At 67.2% G+C, this 21,447-nt stretch overlaps 1 protein-coding gene across 16 annotated transcripts in view; it reads right to left on the minus strand.

The window, feature by feature from the left end:
- Window positions 1–21,447, minus strand: part of LOC102891693 (tensin-3) — a 117,945-nt gene that overhangs the window by 15,372 nt on the left and 81,126 nt on the right. For 15 of the 16 annotated variants that reach the window (XM_025046491.1, XM_025046494.1, XM_025046495.1 and 12 more), the window contains 7 exons: window positions 17,200–17,329; window positions 16,906–16,971; window positions 16,097–16,201; window positions 5,881–7,002; window positions 2,980–3,152; window positions 2,068–2,194; window positions 1,898–1,981 (listed from right to left, as the gene is read on the minus strand). In XM_025046491.1, coding sequence (XP_024902259.1) covers window positions 1,898–1,981; window positions 2,068–2,194; window positions 2,980–3,152; window positions 5,881–7,002; window positions 16,097–16,201; window positions 16,906–16,971; window positions 17,200–17,329 — 1,807 coding nt within the window. The remainder of the gene's footprint in view (window positions 1–1,897; window positions 1,982–2,067; window positions 2,195–2,979; window positions 3,153–5,880; window positions 7,003–16,096; window positions 16,202–16,905; window positions 16,972–17,199; window positions 17,330–21,447) is intronic. The other variant, XM_025046487.1, reaches the window with a different exon arrangement.

Below are 21,447 nucleotides of genomic sequence, written 5' to 3' on the forward strand. Positions count from 1 at the left end.
CCGGGGCCCGGGGTCCACCCCGCCACCCACGGGACCTGGAGCCAGGATGAGAGCGGACGCCTGGCAGCACACCAGAATGTCCCCACGCTCACGTTCGGGACGGTCCACCAGAGGGGGGTGAAACGAGCTGCTGAACACACGAGAGAAGCAGGAGGCCTGTGCACCGAAGCGAGCCGAGGGCGGGTTCACGGCGGCCCCGTGCGCGAGGCGTCGGCCAGCGCGGCAGACGCCTCATCCTGGCCGGCCGCGCCCGCCCACCCGGCACTTCTCAGCAAACTCGTGCTCGTCCCTGCTCTGGGGTGGGGTGCAGCAGTCACCGCTCCACACCCGTGGCCGGGGGCGCCAGCCACCGCAGGGCACAGGTCGGCGTGCAGAGCAGCGCAGGGACATGGCTGTCCCGTGCATGTCACAGACACCGCGTGCCACACGCACATGGACCCTCTGGAACACACGTCAAGAGGCCTGCCTCTCGGGTCTGCCCACGTGAACCTGCCAAGGCTCTGTGAATGTCACGCACATCACGCGCGTCACGCCCTGCACAAACGGGCTTTGATTACTGTTCTAAACGCTCTCGTTAGACGTTCGTGAAATTTCAAAAGGGAAACGAGTCGGGTACGAGAAGCGGAGGCCCGGCCTGCACCGTGCGACGCGTCACGCTTCAAAGACTGCCCCCTTCAGGATAAAAAGCAAAACTAAAGCATCACCCCAAAGTGATCTCCGCCCCCTCCCTCCCCCTGGACCCCCTTTGCTCTCGCCCTCCCGGAAGGCGTCACCCCCGCGGCTCTGAGACCAGCTCCCGGCCGGCCCTGCGGAGCCTCCAGTGCCATTAGGTCGAGGACGGTCCCCTCTGCTCCCACTGCTGGGACGTCCCCTGTGAGCGAGTGTGGATTCTGCAAATGCTTTGTTTTGCATCTAGGAAATGCTCGTGTAACTGTCCTTGGCACCATGTCGACGGGGTGACGGGGTTCAGCTGTCACACCTGCATCGTGCCCTGGGGTAAACCCCCTCGGCCATGACACCGGGTCCTTTCCCTGTGTGACCGAACGTGATCTTCACATCTACGTTCGTAAAGGCTAAAAGTCCGCAGTTCTTCACTGTCTTTGCCTGTTGAAAACGAAACTGCTGTGCACGTGTGCACAGGTGTGCGTGCGACGGAGCCTCCCGCCCCCTCCCGCACTGGGGTCTCCAAGGAGCCCGGCCCCGGTGTGTTCGGACCAGATCGACCCGCCGGAGGGCCGGTTCTCGTCCGCACCCGCCATCGTGGTGGCCGGCTGGGCGGGCGGGGCAGAGTCCCATTGTCTGCTTCCATCCGAATGATTAAAGCAGAGGAACGGAGCCCTGGCCGCGTCTGCTGAGTCTGTGCCCGACGGCGCTGGACCGTGTCACGCCCGGTTCTCGTGACACACGGGCGGATGCAGTGACGCCGGCACGGTTTCCCCACCCTACACGTCCGTCCGGCCCGCTAAGCAGGCTCTGAGCTCGAAGGGAAGGCTGCGGGCCGCGCCCACGAGGACGTTGGAGGAGGACGGCCCGTCCGTTAGGACGCGGGGCCCTGGTCTCCCCGGAGACGGAGGGAAACGGAGCTGGCGGTCCCCACCACCACTGTGGGCCGCGAGTCCAGTGTCTACAGGGCGGGTCCAGTGTCTTCTTTCAACTCTAAGTAAAGCTTCACGGGGCCGTAAAGCACCGACGCTCGGCTGCTGAGACCACCGTGGCCCTTCCCGCAAACGCCGCTCGGCAGACGCGGGGCCCAGCTGATGCCAGGCCGAGGGTCAAGGCCAACGCCGACCCAGCGGCTCTATCCCCGCTCCGTCCCTGGCGACGGCCACCCTCACGGATGAGGACGTGTCTCCACACAGGAGGACACCCAGAGCGGACGCAGGGGGCGGGTTCTTACCGTGAGCCGCATTGTACAGGCGGCCGGCACTGCCCACCTGCGGCCCGGGCGGGCTGGACGGGAGGTGACGCGGGGGCGTGGTCACTGCGAGAGAAAGGCGGTGAGGGGCCGCTCCGGGCCCTCGCTGCGGGAGGCGGGGACGCCCACGGCGAGTTCCGCGTCCTCCTTACCGTACGGCGTTGCTGGTGACACGGGGGATGCCCGGGCGGAGGCCAGCGGCTCACGGCCGCTCCTGCGCGGGGAGAAGATCCTGCCGTCGACCCCGTCCAAGTCTGCGGGGTGCGGGGCGAGCACCATCTAGAAGAGACACGTGGGGGGTGGGGGGTGGTCAGGGCAAGGCCGCTCCAGACAGCGGGGCCCCGGCCGGCCCCAGAGTCAGCCGCGTCTGGACGTGGGGACAGGGAGCCCGGTGCCTGCCCACAGCACGGCCACCAGTCCTGCTCCCAGCCAGGTGACCTGGACAAAGCGCCACGACCGCTGATGGGTGGGCTGGCAGCCTGCACGGGGCATGGGGAGGACGCTGCGGCCTTCAGTGACAACGGCCACCGTCACAGCTGCTCACGCACACACCGTGACCAGGCACTCGGGCGCAGCAGGCAGGCAGGATGACTCCTGAACCTCCACACTGCATCGAGACCCCGAGTGACCCTTCCTGCCTGTGCTGGTCCAGCTTTGCCACCTCAGGAACAAATAAAACCCTGACTCCAGAGGCCTCCTCGTCTGGGGCCCGCCTCACTGCAGCTCTGGTCCAAAAAGCCTTCACCACGGCTCCCGGAAGATGCTGGCACGTCCTGCAGGGCGGCGCATCCACGCTGACCGTCCCGCTTCCCACGGGGACCCCAGGGGTCTGGATGAGACGTCTGCCTGCCCTCTGCTGCTGCTGTCCACCCACTGAGCCCCAGCGACCCGCAGCCCCACGCAATGGGTCAGAGCAGAGGCTCAGGCAGCCGCGTGACCGGAGAGTCCCCCCCCACACATGCTTTTCTGGGAGGAACCGCACCCGTGAGCCAGGGGCGGGGGGTAGATGAGGGGACTGCAGCTGGGGACAGGGCTGGGGTCAGGCCTCAGGGCGGTGGCCGTACCTCTTTGGCGTCTGCTGGGGAGAGGGAAGCCGCCAGGCCCGGGGCCTGCTCCACGCCGGGAGCCTGCCCCCACCCGCACCTGGGGAAGGCAGGTGGGCCCCCTGCATCGTTGTCGTACTGCCCCAGGCTCAGCTTCCGGAAACTTCTGACCAGCGGCTCGTCACCTGAGGAGCCTGCGAGAGACACGTGGGCTGCAGGTGCTCTGTGGCCTCGACTCCGAAAGTCCTCAGTCGTTCCCACTTCCAGGACGTCGGCTCCACCCCCCGAGGAAACCCCAGCCCCAGCCCCCGGCAGCCGGAACCCACGTCCGGACGTGTCCTGTGGGTGGACTCGCGGGACGTGTGCCCTCCGGGGTCTGTCACCCGCCAGGCTCACGCTTGTTAGGCTCGTCCCGTTACGGTCTGAGCTGATCTCTGTCCGGTCCCTGCCCCCAGCCCCAGTGCCGGCCAGGGCGGGGCTCTGCCCACCTGGGTCCCGGTGTGGGGGACGCCACCCGCACAGGCAGGGGCTTGAGGAACACCAGGACAGAGGACGCTGCCCCAGGGTGGACTGGCCCCGTGCCCGCCGTGGGCCCAGGGAAGACTCTCGGCGGTTACATGAGAAAGAGAAATAGCCCAGCTTGTCCCCTGACGGTGCCTGGGACTCTGAGGTCTGAGTCCTGTCACTCCTGTCCCTCCTCAGGACGTCAGCGGTCACCCTCGGGGCCAGAGGCTGGCACTCTGCTCTGTGACCGCCAGCGAGGAACCAAGTCCTCAGACACGAAGCCCTGCTCGAGCCGCGAGCGCGTGCCCGGCCACTCAGATGCCCTGCGGCCCGGTGTGCAAGCCGTAGCCGCCCGTCTTTGCCCCGCGTGCGAGGTGCACACGCGCCCCACCCCGGTCCGCGGACGGGAGGGGCCGGGCTTGCTCGCCGCACACTGCGGTGCCGGACGGTGCCTCTGCCGAGGGGACGCACAGGGCGTCTGCAGGTGGACACACAGCCCGGCGGGGTGTCCTCGGGCTGGGGGGGGTGGATGGGGCAGCAGCCCCCACAGTGCAGAGCTACACTACGGGCACCTGGTCCCTGGGACCCTGAGAGCAGTGACTGTGGACTCAGAAGTGGGTCTGAATTACTGACGCGGGTGGCTCGCCAAGGACCGACGGTCCCAGACGAGTCCGTGGCTGCGACACAGGTGCCACATGAGCCCCCGACTCCCTCGTCGGCTCCCCGCTCCCACAGACACTCGAGAACACTTTGTGGGTTTCGAAAGCTGCCCGTTGAGGAACAATGACAACTCTCGACAGGGAGGACGCTCAGTCGCTCTGTCCAGTGATGAGAGGCGCGTGACCCCCTTGGGCGACCTACCTCTCCACCTTGCAGGCGCCCTCGGCCGGCCCCGGGCAGAGTCCAGGCTGGGCATGGCCCTCCGTGCCACACAGCCAGTGACAATCTAGCGAGAGCCAGACTTGGTCCAAGTGGCAGGAGAGGCAGGGACCCTCTGGGATGGTTCCGCCCCTCCTGACGCCCCGCACCCCGATCCTAACAGCTGCACCCCCAGACCCAGTGTCAGGATATGGGCCCGGGAGGCTCATGGCCCCCTCACCAGCGGCAGGGCAGAAGGCCCGAGCTGGGCACATGCCCGCCCACAACATCCCCAAGCGGGTTATGTGGCTCCCCGTCTGTGGGCAGACACTGTGCAGGACGGCCTGAGGGAGGGACGGACAGGGAACAAGGGGACCCACGGCCACACAAGCCCCGCCCTCAACTTCTCCGGGCCTCCACGCTCCCTGGAGGTGCCCGCCTGGGCTTCCTGCGCGTGTGCGGCCCGCTGGCTGCTTCACTGAGGAAACCGCTTCTGTCTGCTGCTCTGGCTGCTGGCTCTCCCCTCCAAGCCGCTCAGACCTCCCGGGGGGGGTCCGGGGGCCGAGCGCCTGACGCCACAGTGCAACGTGAGCCCGGCTGCCGGCAGCACCTCCAGAGGCTCCGCTGCAAGGCAGGCTCGGCCGCAGCCTCGGGGCCTCGGGAAGATGCAGGGCCCCCACGAACGGCTGTCCTGCCGGCTGTCACACCGGCTCAGCTGACACCCGGCCCATGGCTCAGACCAGGAACAGGGACGAAGTGTCAGGGTCCCTGCTTCACCGTCCTCCAGTCTTGACATTTAGAGACAGGGCGCCGGGTGCCAGCTGGTGGCCCAGGCACAGCACAGGCAGACGCTGGAGGGCGTGGCCGCTGCAGTCCCCGCCAGCTCGGTCGTGGGGTCTGCGTCCAGGTGTCTGCCCGATCAGTGCTGGGTCCCACACTCACCTCGGCAGGCCGCAGTGGCCTCGGATGCCTGCCCGGCCCCGTCTTCTGCGTGGAAGCTTCCGGATGCAAAGTTCTCACCGCAGCCTCCACACACCACCCCTCGCCCAAGGTCCCCACTCTGTCAGAGCGCCCTCTGCCTCCTGGGCCCCCTCCCAGGCCAGCCCAGCCAGCTCTGCGGGTCCCGCAGCTGACGCCTCCCAGCATGTCAGACCCACCCCTACGTGTGCCCCTGTCACGCAGCCCTACACCCACAGGCCACTGCCCGTCCACGACAGCCGCCCCGGCCTTCGGGGGCGGAGCAGGAAGGTGCGGGCGCGGTCCCCATGCTGCCACGTCCCAGGCTGAGCACTGGTGCAGCCCCAGCCTGCTTGAGCCAGCTGAGCCCCCGCTGCAGGGGAGCACACCGGGCGCCCCCCAGGCCTGCACCCCGCTGTGCCTACCGGCCTCGGCTCCACCCCTGCCCTCGACCCCTCCCGGCACGGCGCCCAGGGGTATCTACACAGCAAGACTGTGCCGTGACCTCCCTGTCCCCACGAGGCTGTGCCAGGGGCCCACGGTCCTCTCCGCTCCCCCTCAATCCTGATGCTGCTGAGCACACACCCCGAAATGTCGGCTCACCTTGCCGCGTGGGGCTGCTGGCCTTGGGGCCCAGCATGTCCACGTGGGTGGGGAGGGGCTGGAAGGTGGGGTCCAGCTCCAGGATGAGCCTGTTGAGCTGCTCGATGGACTGGTCGATGTCCGAGGTGGGCGAGCCTGGGGAGGGGTCGGCGCTGGGCACTGGGCCCGTCCCGTTCACGGCTATCACGTCCAGGGACCTGGCTCGGGCCGCCTTGCTGAGAGGAGGCCGCTGCGTGTCGGGGGGCTGTGGCCCCGGGCCTGCGCCCCTCTGGGTTGCCCCCCAGCTGCTGACGGGGACCGTGGGCGGGGCCTGTGCCCGTCGGGGACTGTCCATGGGGCCGCGGCAGACCAGCCCGGCCTCCCCGTCGGGGCCGAAGCTGTACTGGCGGGCGGCCACCATCTGCTGCTGGCGCACCCAGGTCTGTGTGGAGTAGCCGCCCGGCTCGAAGGCCAGGGCCGCGGGGGGCACGCGGGGCACCCCCAGCGTGGGCGGCGGCGGCTTGGGCCCGTGGCCACCGAACGCCTGCTGCCGCTCACACAGGGGCTCCGGGCCGTGCGGGTCCTCCCCAGCACCGCCACCGAAGCCGCCGCACAGGAGCCCGTGGGGGCTGCTCTGGGGGCAGGCGAAGGCGCCCAGGCCGGCCGCGGGGTGCCCGTCGGGGGACAGCGCCCCGAGGCTGTCCGCGCTGTGCAGGCCGTGGCCGGGCACCTCGTCGTCCAGGATGTCTGTCTCCCGGTCCTTCGGAGCCCCGTTCACGTGGACCTGGGCCGGCACGACGTGGCGCGTCCCTCCGCACTTGCTGCGCCCGTCAGTCATGTCCTCGCGGGGGCTTCCGGAATCTTCCAGGCCAAAGCCGCTGAGCAGCTGATCCAACTCGGCCTTCTCCTGGGGGCTCAGGCCCCTCCGGGGCGCTGGGGCCAGGGGCTCCTCGGTCCTGTCTGTCCGCGCCGAGGCGGTGGAGCGTCCCGAGTCGCTGCTGACGGACAGGGTGTGGTCGCCGGGGTCCGGGCTGCTGGCGGCGGGGCCGGCCGGGGCCCCCCCGGGCACGCCGGGGTCCGGGGTGCTCTTCTTCCTCACCCTGGCGTACAGGCTGCCGTCGACGGGGCCCTGCGTGTGCAGCACTGTGGGAGAGAGCGGACGGCTGTCAGTGAGGGGGGCTCTGACCGGCGTACCTCCAGCCCGCAGAGCAGGTCCCGGCGGAGCCTTAACCGGGTCAGGCGCCCGGGCCCCCCGCTCTGCACGCGAGCGCCAACAGGAAGCGTCTGCAGTCGGCGGCGGCCAGCTCTGCACATCCTGCCCAGGGCTCAGGGCTGGTCACCTGGGGTCACCTGGGGAACCCCGGGGTCCCCCGTGGAGCCACTCGCCCTGACGGCTCACTGTTACTTTCACCCTCGGTTTGAACGCCGAGCTCAGCTCAGCTCAGCTCAAAAATCCCCACTGGTCAAGAACGGACCGGGCGCCTGAAAGCCGTCCTGCACACACCTGTCAGCGCCTCCCAAGCCTCTGCTCAGGCTCGGGCCACGCGCCACATCCTCGTCAGCCAGAACATCTGCTCCCCGAGCCCGCCGTCCCCGCCACACTCAGACCCGCTAAGCCCTAAGCACGTCACGCGCTGGACAGGCAGGGCGGGCACTGGCCTCGGGCCTCCCATGGTACGGCACCCTTGCACCGAGGGGGGGTCCCAATGACTGTGCAGGACTCGGGGACATTCGCTGATTCCCACACCCCAGGACGGTCACGCACACGAAAATGAGACCTCGGACGTGGGCAGGAAGTGGGGGCCTCTACTACTGTCATCGTCATGGCTGCCCACTGTGGACGGGCAGGTGCCCACGGCCTGGGTCCTGGGGTTGCTGGGGAGGCTCCCAGCAGCCCCGGAAGCTGGCCGTCAGCACCTCCCTCCTCTCTGTCCTCCCGGGTGACCAGTACAGGGGCCTGTGGAAGGCGTAGCCCACGCTCTTGGGGCCTCAGGGCAACCGTGTCCTGGCATTGGGCCTGGAGCTGCCCAGGAGCGAGCTGGTACACTGGCTGCCGGGCTGTGGTCGGCGGCTCCTGCGACTTTCAGGACAGAGACCGGGGGGCACCTGGGGTTCTGTGCCGTGAGCACACGTGACCCCAGCTTCTTACTGCAAATGCGCCCGAGGAAGCAGGGGAAAGCGATGGGGTGGCAGTTCGGGGTACAGCGGGCCTGGAACCCCAGCTTCCCTCGCCCTGCAGCTGAACCCGGCGGGAGGGCTGGGGACGAAGGACCCACAGATCACGGGAGCCAGACAGCTGTGACCAGCTTCTAAGTAAGGGCAGGTGCTGAGTTCAGCCTCGAGTGACAGCGGCAGCGTGTCGGTGACAGCTGGCGTCGCTGGACACCCCTGCAGGGCAGGCACCTGGCACGTTTCCTCCAGCAGTCAGGGCACGACCCACATGGCAGGCAGGGCTGTCCCGTCTCACAGGTGAAGGTGGTTCCTGGATGGTCGGCCACTTGCCCGAGGCCAGGAGCTGCTGGGAGCCCAAAGCCCTGCGCCTGCCACCCGCCTGCCCAGGGAGCACTGGCCGCTCGCCCATGACACCGCACGGCCTGGCAGCAAGACCAGGGCCTGGAGCTCCACAAGCCAACGCCAGGGCACCCAGGGACGAGGCTCAGAATTACGAGGCTCACGCAGGTGCCACCCAACGTGACCGCATGTACATGTGTGTGCACGTGTGCACATGTGTGCGCATGTGTGGGAGCACTGGCCGCTCGCCCATGACACCGCACGGCCTGGCAGCAAGACCAGGGCCTGGAGCTCCACAAGCCAACGCCAGGGCACCCAGGGACGAGGCTCAGAATTACAAGGCTCACGCAGGTGCCACCCAACGTGACCGCGTGTACATGTGTGTGCATGTGTACACATGTGTGCGCATGTGTACACATGCTGTGTCTGTGTGCGTGCGGGCACACGTGTGTGCACGTGTGCACATGTGTGCGCATGTGTGTATGCGTCCATGTGTATGCACGTGTGCATGTGTGTGAGCACGCACATGTGTGTGTGCACGTGTGCACGTGTGCGCACGTGCCCGTGTGCAGAAGGCAGAATCCATGCGGCAAGGACCGGGCACACACAACTTCCACGTTCTTCGAACTGGCAAGACAACTTAGAACCACAACGGAAGCCGAGAGCGAGCTGCACAGGACTCTGAACTTAGCTGGGACGCGGCCCCAGAGTGCCCGTCACCACGAGGGCCAGCGCGAACGCCAGGCGTAGGCTGGCATCCTGCCGGGGACCGGTGGGTGACCCTGCTCCTTAAAACAATGATGAGCATGTCGAACACGGCAGTCCCCTCCGGGCGGTCGCTGGCTCGAGTGTGAGCATTTAGCACACGGAGCACCAAAGACCCACGCCATGGAGACCCACGCCACCCGTGCCCTGTGGTCAGGGACGGGAAGTCGGCCGCGGGACAGGGAGGAGGGCTCAGGACTGGCTGCTGTCCCCCGCATTCGCTGACGGCTCAGGCCGACGTCCCAGGGGCAGGGAGGGCAGGGCCGGTGCTGTCTGCACACGCTGTCTGGGCGCACGGCGGGGGGCCGGGGGAAGCAGACGCCTGGCACACAGCTGTCCTGCTGCCAGCTGAGGGGGCCGCCCCTAGCTCACGCGCACAGCTGCACAGCTGCAGGGGCGGCCAGGGCAGGCCCCCCGCCTGCAAGCCGCTCCTCCACGGGCAGGAGGGTGACCTGGCCCATGCCAGGCTGCTGTCCTGTGTGCCGGGCCCCGTGTGAAGGCTGCAGGTGACGGCAGGCAGGGGGGCACACGCTGCCTACCCCCTGGAACACACAACATGAGTCCACGAGCTGTGTGAGGCCCCCAAGGCCTAGGGACACCCTTAGGGACACCCCATTTCGCCGGTGGCGGCGTGCCCCTGTGACGGTCCAGGTCGGAGTGACGCAGAAAGTCATTTCACAGAACAGACACAGCCCATGCTCCACCTGCGGCCCTGCCACTGCCCCAGCCCCCAGCGCCCTGGGGCAGGGAGGGTGAGGCCAGGGGTGATGCAGGCTGCACAGCGGGCGCGGACGAGGACCGAGCTCTGGAAGGCGGGGTCGGAGCCTCATCTGCCCGGGCATCTCTTACGTAGACGACACGTTTAACTAAGTGCCTCTGGCTCCAAGGGACGCGGGGCAGTTTGAACAGATCCTCCCCGTGCAGATGGGGACGCTGATCCCCAGACGGGAAGTAGAGGGAAGCGACAGCCCATACCCACAGCTTCTCAGCGGCGGCCGCGGCGGCAGAGCCTGTGTCCCGGCACAGGACGCTCCCCAGTGGCCTCTGCATCCCTTTCCCCTCCCCCGCCCACTCCCGCCGACCAGAACCAAGGCCCCTTCCAGAGGATCCCGGATGCCCTGTGGCTACTGAGCAACTGGACACACAGACACAGCCCTGGCCACACACCAGGAGGGGCAGCTTCTGGGAAAGAGCTGGGAGGAACACACACAAGACAGTCTCGCCTCATTAAAGGGCAGTGACCGCAGCAACAGGCCCCCCACCCTGGCCACCGGTGACCATTCCTGACACCCACCCTGCTTCTGAAACGGGCTTTCTCACAGGGAGGAGGAGAGGCTTTCAGAAACACTGCCAAAGTAATCTAAAAAAATGAAGGCCAAAAAAAAGACGAGAATATTCTTTCCCATCACGACTGAACACGGATCACCAACGCCCGCCTGCGCTCACAGGTGTGTGCGCACAGGTGGGTGAAGGACCGCCAGAGGGAGGTGCTCCTTCGAAGTGCCAACCACTAGGCCACCAACGGTACCAATGACACCTTCAGCTGTCCCTCAGCCCTGCTGCCAACAAAAACGAGCTCACAACAAAGGTGGGACAATCCCATGGGTTTACCAAGCCATCTGGAACCTTCCTTTCCTGCATCCTGACCCCACGAACTCTCTGTTCTACCCTGATGACAGATTTGCTTGAAAAACAACTTGTCACTTTGAAGGAGACACAGTGCACTCCCCGCAAGTCTTCTGTGCAGAAAACAGAAAACGTGTCTCCAGGAACCATCACCAGTGCTTACTCAGCCCGTGCCAGGGACAGCCAGCTTGGGGACAGGGACAGCAGAGAGAGGGAGGGGAGGCAGGTGCACGTCCCCGGCACCCCATGGGGAGGTGGAAAGTGGGAGAACAGGATGAGAGGGCTGGTGCTCTGAAGACGAGGCTCCCTCCCTCCAGCACCTGCCATGGGCCCGGCACCGTGACACCCCGGGGTAGGAGTCGCTGGCTCCCCCAAGTGGCACCGGCACCGTGACACCTGGGGTGGGAGTCGCTGGCTCCCCCAAGTGGCACCAGCACCGTGACACCCCGGGGTGGGAGTCGCTGGCTTCCCCAGGCGGCGCCGTGAGGCAGGAGGTGGGAAGCCGGTTCAGCGGAGAGGGCAGAGGCGGGGAGGCCGTGCGGCCGTCCGGGGCGTGGGAGCCGGCCGGGCACACCACGGTGCACGCCCGCCGCCCCGCGCCCAGCCGGCTCTCTGCTCCTCTGAGCGGCCGGCATTCCAAGCTGAACCACGGAATGAGCAACGTGGTTTGGGAGAGGCGTTTGCCTGGACACACTCCGCAGCTGTCACTCACCCCACCGACCGCCTCTCAGAAACGAATCAAGCCCCGTCTCCCTCCCTGGCTCCTGAAGTGCGTCCTTGTCCCGGGCGGAATCCCATGCTCTGTGGCTGCTGGGTCGACGATGGCAGCTTCCTGTCCCTGCCCTGGGCTGAAGCGGACGCCGGTGGGGTGCGTGTCTGTCCTGACCGTCAGTGGGCCCCGGCGCTGTTCCCGTGCACGGCCTGCGCCCACTGCCCCCGGCGTCAGGGGCCCGTGAAGGCCGGCCCCTGCCCGCCCTGACCCAGCATGGGACGGGTAAACCCCCTGGACACCGTGGGTCATTGCCGGCCCCGTGGCAACCCCGCTGGGACGCTCTGTGGCTCACCCTGCAGATGACTCACTCGCTGGGCCACCCAGCTAAGCCAGTTCACCAGGTCGGAATGTCCCCGAAGTGGAGGCAATGGACAGCAGCTGTCCCCACGCTCGCCACAGACAGGGAGGGGTCCTGCAGCCCCAGCCTCCCAGGAGACGGCGGAGGAGGGACAGGGGCGTCCCCACCTGCGGGAAAGCAGCTCCAGGCCAATACCCTGCCTGACACGGGGGGCCAGGGGGTGGCGGGGCAGGAACCGGGCAGGGCGAAGGGGCAGCAGGGGCGCCCAGTGTAGGGGAGGGCTCCGTCTGCAGGTTCTGCTGGGCTCAAGACAGAAGAACAAACTCCTGGCCCGGCCCTGGATTTCACTGCATGTGGATGACACCTCAACCTAAAACGATCACGACATCGTGGCAAAAGTGAGACTCTCGGCGGACGCGGCCCACCCTGCTGTGCCCCCCAGGGCCTTCCTCCCCTCGCCAGACCCCGAGCCGGTGGCCACTCCCTTCTCCTTGGGATGGCTGGCTTGGCCTCTTATGACACAAAGCTCATTGGACTTTCCCGCCGTGCCTTCCGTCCCTCCACACTTGCCGGCGGAACCCGCCTGGGCTCGCGTCCTGACTGGACCCCAGCTGTGTGGCCCTGGGTGGGTGATCGGTGCCACTTTGCTTCTCTGTAGAGAGTTGCCTGGCCAGGGCTGTTGGGCGGGAGCTGCCGGGCATCGGCGTCTGTCCAGGGCCCAGCGCCTGGGGGACAGCGGCGTCCCCTGGCACCCCGCTAATGAGTGTTCTTGAGGAATTCTGATGAAGAACGGATTTTTTTAAAAAATCTACCCCAAAGTTCGTGAAGTCCGCCTCCGGCACGACTCAGGCGCCTGGGCCCAGGTCACCATCCCCTGGGCACCTGGACTGGCAGCGTCAGCGCCACAAAACAAGGCTCGCCCCTGCGGTACTGCCCCCGGCCGCGGCCTCCGCCTCCTCCCACTGCGGAGCAGCTCGGAGGCGGGGGCTCCTGACCTGGGCTCTCGAGCTCGTTACCTTTAATCTACAAAGCCAGGCACTAGGTGACGGTGACATGTACCCTCTTTTTTTTTTCTTTTTTAGGAAAAGCAAAAGATGGTGATAACCACTAAGTCCCAGGAGAGCGTGAAGCGTGGCCAGCGCCTGTGGACAAGGTGTCTCCCGGGGGATCCCCGGAAAGGCCTCAGTGCCAGCACTCAGCTTCTCTCCACTGCCCCCTCCCCTGAGGGCACGCGGCTGCTGAGCCCCCAGAGCCAGAGCTGCCCCCTGAACACAAGGCAGGAGGACCCTGGAGCGGGGAGAAGCCCTGGGGCTGGTGGCACCGGGACACCGCGCCTGCCACGGTGACCTCCCTGAGACTGTTTCCTAGAAAGGAGGCAGATTCTTGGGGAGACAGATTATGAAAAAGGTAACAGGCAGAACGAGGCATTCCGACCAGAGGCCAACGCGCCTCCCCCGGGGCGGGGGACAGGCTGCGGGAGGCCCCAGGTGCTCCTGGCCCTGGGACGCGGCGGTAAGGCCTCAGGGCCCTGAGTGGGGCTGTGGCCGGCGTGTCGTGGACGTGGCAGCTGCCCGACAGCCCGTGCACACGCGACCGCAGCCAGCACCGCTCCTGCCCGACACCCCTGTCACCTGTCATGCCCGGCAGCCGCGCCGGCAGCCTCTGACCGTGCAGCCCAGGTCCCTTTCAGACACACCGACTGTGGAACATTCGAGCCCAAGAAGCGGCAGCGACCTCCCTCCGACCCGCGAACGGTCTCCCTGGCGGCCGCGTGGCGCTCCTCGCCCGGCGCACGTGGCGTTCTGCGCGTCACACAACTCCCAGCGCCCCCGGCGCCACGTCCTGCCCCCGGGCCTTCTGTCTGGTGTGCAGGTCTCAGGCCCGCTGCTTTGCAGCTCTTTGTAGCTGTGCAGAAGCTACACACGTGCGCACGCACACACACACACACACACACGCGCGCGCGCAGCTCCCTGCTCACCTTCCTCGTGGGCGGCCCAGGGACCCGGTGGGTGCAGGCCTGGGGGGCCCGCTGTGCTGTGGGGGGACAGCCCTCAGCCCAGAGCAGCAGCCCCCGGTGGCTGGCCCCCCAGCCAGTGCGGAGGGTGGAGGATCTAGCTGGCCGGCTCTGCACGATTGCGATTGCGTCAAAGAGGCCAGAGCAGTGTAAACACAGGGCGGGCCCTGCAGTCAGGTTCAGTGAAATTTGAACTCTGGAGGCTGCGGGGGCGGCGGCTAGAAGCCACGCCCAGGCGAGCACCAGGCCTGCTCCACGGGCCCTGGGCTGCTGCTGGTCCCCGGAGCTCAGCTTCCGGCCATCTCCCAGGCCTCCACGCTCCCCACCGGTGGTGTCCCCTTCCACTTCCTGTCCCTGAACTTGGGGTGCCTGCCCTCTGGGCAGCCCTGGGTCTGTCAACTCTGTGGCACCTAGAGGAGGGAGTGTGTGCTAAAGGCGGCCCCTGTCACCTGGGAGGACGGGACCTTTGTCCCACCACAGGAGAGGCAGGGCGGATGCCAGCGGGCCCTCTGGAGGCCAGACGCGGGGGTGGGGCAAGGGTGCCCCCTGCGTGTGCATCACCCCCTCTCTTAGGCTCCTGGCTCCGGTTAGTCGGAGCCCTTTCTCCTACTGGCGAGGTCGCCAGAATGTCTGAGACAGACTTGGCAAGCCACCTGCAGGCCACAGGGCACAGGGAGGGCCCGCAGCCCTCACGGACCCGGCAGGGCCATCTCCCATGGAGGACCGAGGGAACTTGATGCCCAAGGCCGGGGTTCCCACGGCGAGGGACATGAAAGGGGTCAAGGGCCTGGCTGAGTGTGGCTGCAGGGCCCCCCTCCGTCCTAGGGAGGCAGGGTGTCTGGCAACGGGCAGGCCTGGGCCCAGGAGGCTGGGCTGCATTCACCAGTAGGCACTGAGGGGGCCGGGGGTGAGCCCACTGCAATGCTACCCGTGCTCCCGCCGCAGCACAAGGTGGCCACGCCGTCCTGTGCCTGCAGAGCTTCTGGCCCGGGGCAGAGCGGCTGGGACTCTGCCGGCCCGGACGGCCTTCTCAGGAGTGGGGCCCAGCTGCGCTCTGGTCCAGGGCCACGAGCCAGGGACTGCTGTCCCCAGGTGACGGCTAAGGGGTTCGGGGAAAGTCTGCCACGCCCACCGGCCTCACTGTCTGAGAGGCTCTGAGCAGCGGGGGGTGGGGAGGAGGGGATCTGGGAGAGGTCATCCAGGGAGGGAACCGGGCGAGCTTTCCCGAGTCTGGAGGTCCAGGGCCCCGCAACGCTGAGGGTCTGCGGGCTTGGGCGGGGCGAGGCTGAGAACGCAGGACCCCACGGGGGCTCTGCGAATGGACTGCGTGCTTTTGGGGGCTCCTCTGAGGGTGGCCAGGGATCTAGGCATTAAAGATGCAGGCAGGTGCTCGCATGGAGTTACCGGGGAAAGTTGGGCTGCAGGCAGAAAGCGCAGAGCTGAGCCCGCCAGGCAATGCTCACGCGGCGCTTAGCAACCGGCTCCGGTGCCCAGGCCAGGGGCGCCCTCCACGCAAGGCCCTGGGATGCAGTCGGTAACGTGCCCTTCCACAGCCCAGACGGGCGCGCTATCTCCGATCTCCGCGACACTTGCTTCTAGCTGCTTAACTCCAGACGACACTTGATTGACAGAAAGTGCTCTGCTCGTCTCCCCCAAATCAGGCCGGCCTCCCCGCAGGTGGCCGAAACGCGAAGCAGGCGCGTGCACGTGCTCACCAGCCCGCAGACGTCCGCGGCCCCCTCTGCCCGCAGCCTCCGGGGGCCTCTTTCAGTAAACCTGGCGGACACCGCCCGTCCCTCCTGCCCCCTTCGGGACGCTACAGGCACCGGCTGTGTGTTCCGGTGACGACGGAGAACACGTTTGGGTGGGGGGAACTCGCAAACACACGGGTTACGCTGCAGACGTAAAACCAGGCGGCGGTGACGTGCTCACGATAAAACTGAACGCCCGCTGCCCACGGGCCCGGCCCCGATCAGACACACCCATGCCGCAGTCGGCGGGAAGGGACGAGGGCAGGAGCTGTGCCCCCAACGTGCAGACGTCTGACATCGGGCAAGGAAGCGCCCACGTGACCACCCGCGTTACTGCGGCCAGAGCCGACCCCAGCGCCCCACGCCTGGTCCCACCAGCGCCCCACACTCAGGAGGGCGCAGGCGCCGCCCTCCAAAGACACGGTGGATGTCCAGCCCCCAGCACCGTGCGGGGACACTGCTGATCTCAGCGTGTAGCTACACGAGACAACCACACGCACCTTCTCCGTCTGCACCCAGGTTCTCGTACGAGTCCCAGTGGATCAGCGGGTCTGCGGCGTCGAAGTCCACGTTCACCCCATGGTTGTTGCGGAGATGCTCACAGCCTGCGTGGGAGTGGGGACACGGCCTCAGTGCAGCCTGCCAGCGCCTCGCGCACGTGCGCGGGCCCACGGGGACGCGGTTTTGGGCCGGGCCGAGTGCAGGGCCGGCACCGAGGTTCGCCCCGCGCCCAGGCCACGCGTTAGGCACCTGCCACTGGACAAAATGAAGAACAGGAAGTCTTGGCGGAAAGGGAAGGCGCACGCCGGCCCTGGTCCTCGGGCCGGACGGCCGGAGGGGCCCGGGCTCAGGCCCATGCTCCGCCTTCAGTCACCCTGAGGATGCCCGGGGGAATTTGAGCCCAGGAGCCTGGCGTTTACGTTCACACCCAAATCTCCATTGCTGGGCACAGAGGTGGGAGGCTGCTTTGCACAGCGACTAAGCCCTGAATTAAAACGTTCACACTGCGGCCTCGGGGCAGACGGGAACCGGAGCCCGTGGTCAGAGATGGGCCTCCGCGGTGCATTCTCAGAAGACCGCCTCGCACGGACACATCTGCGGGCTGCGGGACGCCCGGCTTGGAAAGCACCTGACCGCTGAGGCAGGGGTGAACACCCCCACGGCCTCCCGGAGGAGGGGGCCCCGGGCGCGGCCGGGCCTCCCCGCTGCCTGCCACCCTAAAACGATTATGACGGAGCGTCCAGACGTGGGCAAAGGCGGGGGAGACGGCACCGACGCCCGGCCAGGCCAGCGCCCGGCCCCTGCCCACCTTGCATCCTCTCCGGGGTGGCCGAGAACACCAACTCGATCCTCCCGTTAGCAGGAAACCGGTCGTCTGAAAGAGAAGCCGTGTGTCAGCGAGCGTGGCGGTGAGCAGCCCAGGCGCACGGCCGCAGTACGGACACGGCTGACCAGGGCGGCAGCACCAAAAGCCCCACGGCCCGCCCGGCGGCAGAGACGCCCGTGGGCGGCGGTGACCGGAGAACAGGGAATGAAACACGGTGAGGGCGCCCGCAGGCCTGCATCAGCACCCCGCCCCCCACCCCCCGCGGCGGGGGGTCACCTTCGCGGGCGCCGTCCAAGTCCTCCTTCCCGAACACGAGGCTGTGGCCCTGCACAGCGCCCGTGTGGAACTGCAGCCGGAAGATGACGGTGCGGGTGGCCGAGTGGCACGGCTGGTGGTAGCACTTCACCTGGTGAGGGGACACGTGGCAGCTGCAGAGACAGCCGGCTCCTCACGGCGACACCTGCCAGGTGTGCACAGGAGGGCGGCGCCGTCGCCCATCTGCCCTTAGTGCCCAGGCAGGCCACCCCGACCTCGGACCAACCGGCACGCTCCCTCTGGGAGTCATCTACGGAAAGACGCTCCACGGCCTCTTTTTCCTAAATTTTGACAACCAATTGTGAAGGAGTTTCTCTTTCATCTAAACCAGGGATCCCCGTCCCCAGGCCGTGGACTGGTACCGGTCCACGACCTGTTGGGAACCGGGCCTCCCAGCAGGAGGCGAGCGAAGCCTCGTCCGTATCTGCAGCCGCTCCCCAGCGCCAGCATGGCCACCTCTGCTCCACCTCACGTGGTCAGGCATCAGGTGCTCACAGGAGCACCGGTCCCTGGTGCCACAAAGGCTGGGGACCGCTGATCTAAACTCTCCATGTTTGAACTCGTAGCCTTTCTGTTTTGACAAAAGAAGCAGGTGCTCATTCCTGGCTGCAGCATGCTAAAGGCTTGCAAGTGCTACAGTTCAGAGCGATGGAGCAGGGGCAGCAAGAGCTGGGGACGGGGACAGGGACAGAGAGAGGCCGGCCCGGTTGGCTGCACACCCGGAATGGTCATGGGCCCCAGGGACCAGGGCAGAAGCGGACTGGCCTCAGCTCTCAGACGAATGGAGCGGAGCGGGTGGCTCCCGTGTCCCCATGCCTGGCAGGGAGGGGACGCTGCAGGCTGGGGGCTTCCAGAGGCAGCCATGCCGCTAACGAGGCTCTTCCTGGAGAAAGATGGATTACAACGTTCTGTGTTTCACAAGCGTCAGTGAGAAGCGGCCACTGACCCGCGGAGCCGTCATCCAGGGAACAAGTGCGGTCCAGGGCCCTGGGCAGGCCCAGGAGTGTGCTGTCGAGCAGGACGCAGTCCGACAAGTAAAGGACAAGAGTAAGCGGGTCAGGGGCGTGGTCAGGGGCTGTCCTGTTAACAGACACGCTGAGCCGTCACCACCAGATCTAGGCCCCGTCCTGGCCTTGGGCCCGGTCCACGGCGTCTGCAGCCGGGGACAACCGTCCTGCAGAAGTGTGACAACTCCCACTGCCTAGCCCGGGTCTCTGACGCCACGGGGGTCCGACCAGCCCTGCCCCCGGGGTTCCTTCCAGAACGTGCTGTGCCCCTTCCCCTCCGAGTGCCCCTCGCCCCTCACCACCCACGTGCCCTTGTCGCCATGGGACAGAGGAACCCAGGCTCCTGTCTGCCCCTCCTCACGAGCGCCTTGGACGTGGGGAAAGGAAAGGGAGATCCCTGCTCGTCCAGTGTCGCTCTCAAAACCATAAAACGCGGACAGAAACGAAAGCTCTGAAAAACACAGCAGGGCTCCAGAAGCTGACGTGGCGGGGAGGCGGCCCCGGGAGAAGGCGGGCATCGCAGGCACGGGGCGAAGTGCCCCACAGGGCGCCCCCAGCCCAGCCGTCTCTGGGGAGCCCCCCTGCTCTGGCTCTCTCCTGCTGGGCCCGCCACGCGGAGTCCCTGGCCCCACCCCCAGGAGCCCGGTGCTCGCTGGCTCCCTTCCTGCTTCATGACGTCACACAGCCCGACTCACGACGGGGTCCTCCACGCACCAGGCAGGGCCCAGCCACAGGATGCCGCGCACAGGGCACGGTGCGGACGAGAGATGGGGTGCCCTCCCCAGGCCGTGTGGGTCCGCCGTCAGAAGACACCTGGCTTTCCGCCGCACACCTGCGCGGAGAGTCCAGGGCCCAGCGTGGACGGAGGGAAGAGTGACGCCTCCATCGTCTCAGCCTCCCGGGGTTCCATGGGTTCCGACAAGCCACGCTGGCTGGGACCTGAAGACCTGCCCACATCTCCTCCCCGTTTCAGCCCAACCTCTGTCCCCACTGGCCAGGTGGCTGCCACCCCTCCCAACTCCCGCCACCTCGGGAGTGACCGGCGGCAAGGAAACCGCAGGCACCTCCCTTGCATGGGGTCCTGCAGGCGCCTGGACGAGAGGCGACACCTGCCGCCAGCAGGAGCCCTACCACCTGGCACCCTGCACGGAGCAGCCGTGTTCACGCAGTCAGACCACGCCGCGGAGGTGACCTTCCCGACAGAGCGACGGTCGCCTCTCACGCTGGGCGGGACGGAGGCCTGTGACCCCCCCGCCCCCGCCCCTCCGCGTCAGCGTCTGCGTTTGAGACAATTCAGACTCGAGCAGCGACTCCGCAGGACGGGAAACAGCAGCGGCGGCATCGCTGCTGGCCGTCCTCAGAGGCCCCGGGCGTGCGGGCCCAGGGCACGGCCAGCAGCAGGGGCTTTGGGGACCCCAGGCCGGGGGGGGTGCCCACAGCAGCTTTCTCTGGACACACAGTGGGCGTGAAAGCATCGCGTAGCGACAAGCACGAGGCGCAGGTCGGCGGTGTGTTCCTGGTGCGTCGGTCCAAACGCACGTGATTTCCCTACGTCCCTGCGCCACCAAGAAGGGCTTCGGCCTCCAGAGAGAGCTGCGGGCACCGGCTCAAGCCCTCCCTCCCGTGTGACGGGCCACCCGGAAGCCGCATCAAACCGGCCTGCGCCTTGGACTGGACCCCGAGCCGACGGTGGCCACCTGCACCTCACTCTCCCTGGTGACCACTGCACCGGGCACCCGGCTGGCGCTGTCTTTGGTGACAGATCCTGACTCAGAGGATGTCCCGACCCAGTGTTTGGACAGCTGGCTTGCTAACAGCCCCGCTAAATCCCAGCTTTGCTTCAAATCTCCATCAGCAAAAGAAAACAGCACCTGCACAAAGGGGTCCGGGTTTGAGGACCAGCCCCAAAGCCCCTGCTGCAGGTCAAGGCCGGCCCGCAGGTGTCCCCAGGTGCTGCTCCATCCCCCTGGGCCAGCCTGGTTGGTGGCAGCTCCCATTGAGATCCACCCTCCCTTAACTGATCTGAGCTTCTGTGTGGGTAACAGACCCGCAAAACGCAGGCCCCTCTATACGCCACCGACCGGGAGTCACCATTCTAGCCAGTTCCAGCCAGCTTTGCTGGGGGCCCGGTGGCTGTGCATTTGGCCCTCAGGGGCTGGTGTGATAGAGGAAGGGCCCCAGCCGTCACCTGGAAGTGGCCCGCCTCACCCAGGCCTGCACCTCATGATGTCCCGGGAGGACCTGACCCCTGAGAATCTCGGCCTCGTGACTCTAAACGCGAGAGTCAGTGGCTGTCCAGGGAAGCACGTTCACTGCTCCGTGCCAGGAGCACGGAGCACCTGAGACCCAGCCAGGTGAGCGAGATGCGTGGGCAGCCAGGGGACACGCACACGGAGAGACACGGAATTCACGGTGGCAGTGGGGGCAACAGCAGGACCCACGGCAAAGCAGGGCACGGAGGAGGAGATGAGCCGTGTGCGGCTTGGCCCCGACCTTGCACCAGCGCAGGGGCGAGGATCAGCAAGCGGGGTGCTGCCGTGTGCCCCGGCTCCTCGGGGAGGCGCCCCTGTTCAGCAGTCAGCCCGGGGCCCGGCGGCTACGAGCACAAAGTGCAGAGGCAGCAAGACGAGGCACGCCGGCCGGACATGCTCACTGGGCGCTGGACGCCGGCCAGACTCCCACGCGCATTCCTCAGCCCGGTTACGCAAGGCCCGCCTGGCACCCGCGGGTGCTCCCGGCCAACGCCCGGCCCTCAGAGCAGGGTCATCCAAGACGGCCGTCCGGGATGTCACCAAAGCCTCACCGGTAACAGTGCCACCACTAGCCCCCAAGCCAGAGCAGTGACAAATGCAGCCGCACCCTCCCGAGCAGTTTTCCCAATCAGGTTGCAGTGGACACGGCCTGACTTCCTGTCAGCTGGACCCGCAGGCTCCCTCAGGCGGGACGGGGCAAGTTAACCGGTTCGCAAGACCGACAGCCACCCAATCACAGAGGGGAATCAAGGGGGCAAGACATGGCTCGCGAGGTGCTGACCAGGGACGGGCCAGCCCTGAGTGTGACCCCCCCTCCCACCAGGCGGCTGGGCGGAGGCCGGACAGAGGCCCGTGGGACCCCGCAGCCGTCGGGGGAGGCTGCGCCCCCGCTCTCTGCCGTCAGGGCCTTGCCCAGCGTGGTGGCCGAGCGGGACGCTGCATGTTTGGAC

The sequence above is a fragment of the Pteropus alecto genome, unplaced genomic scaffold (genome assembly GCF_000325575.1).
Source record: "Pteropus alecto unplaced genomic scaffold, ASM32557v1 scaffold214, whole genome shotgun sequence".
Taxonomy (NCBI): domain Eukaryota; kingdom Metazoa; phylum Chordata; class Mammalia; order Chiroptera; family Pteropodidae; genus Pteropus; species Pteropus alecto.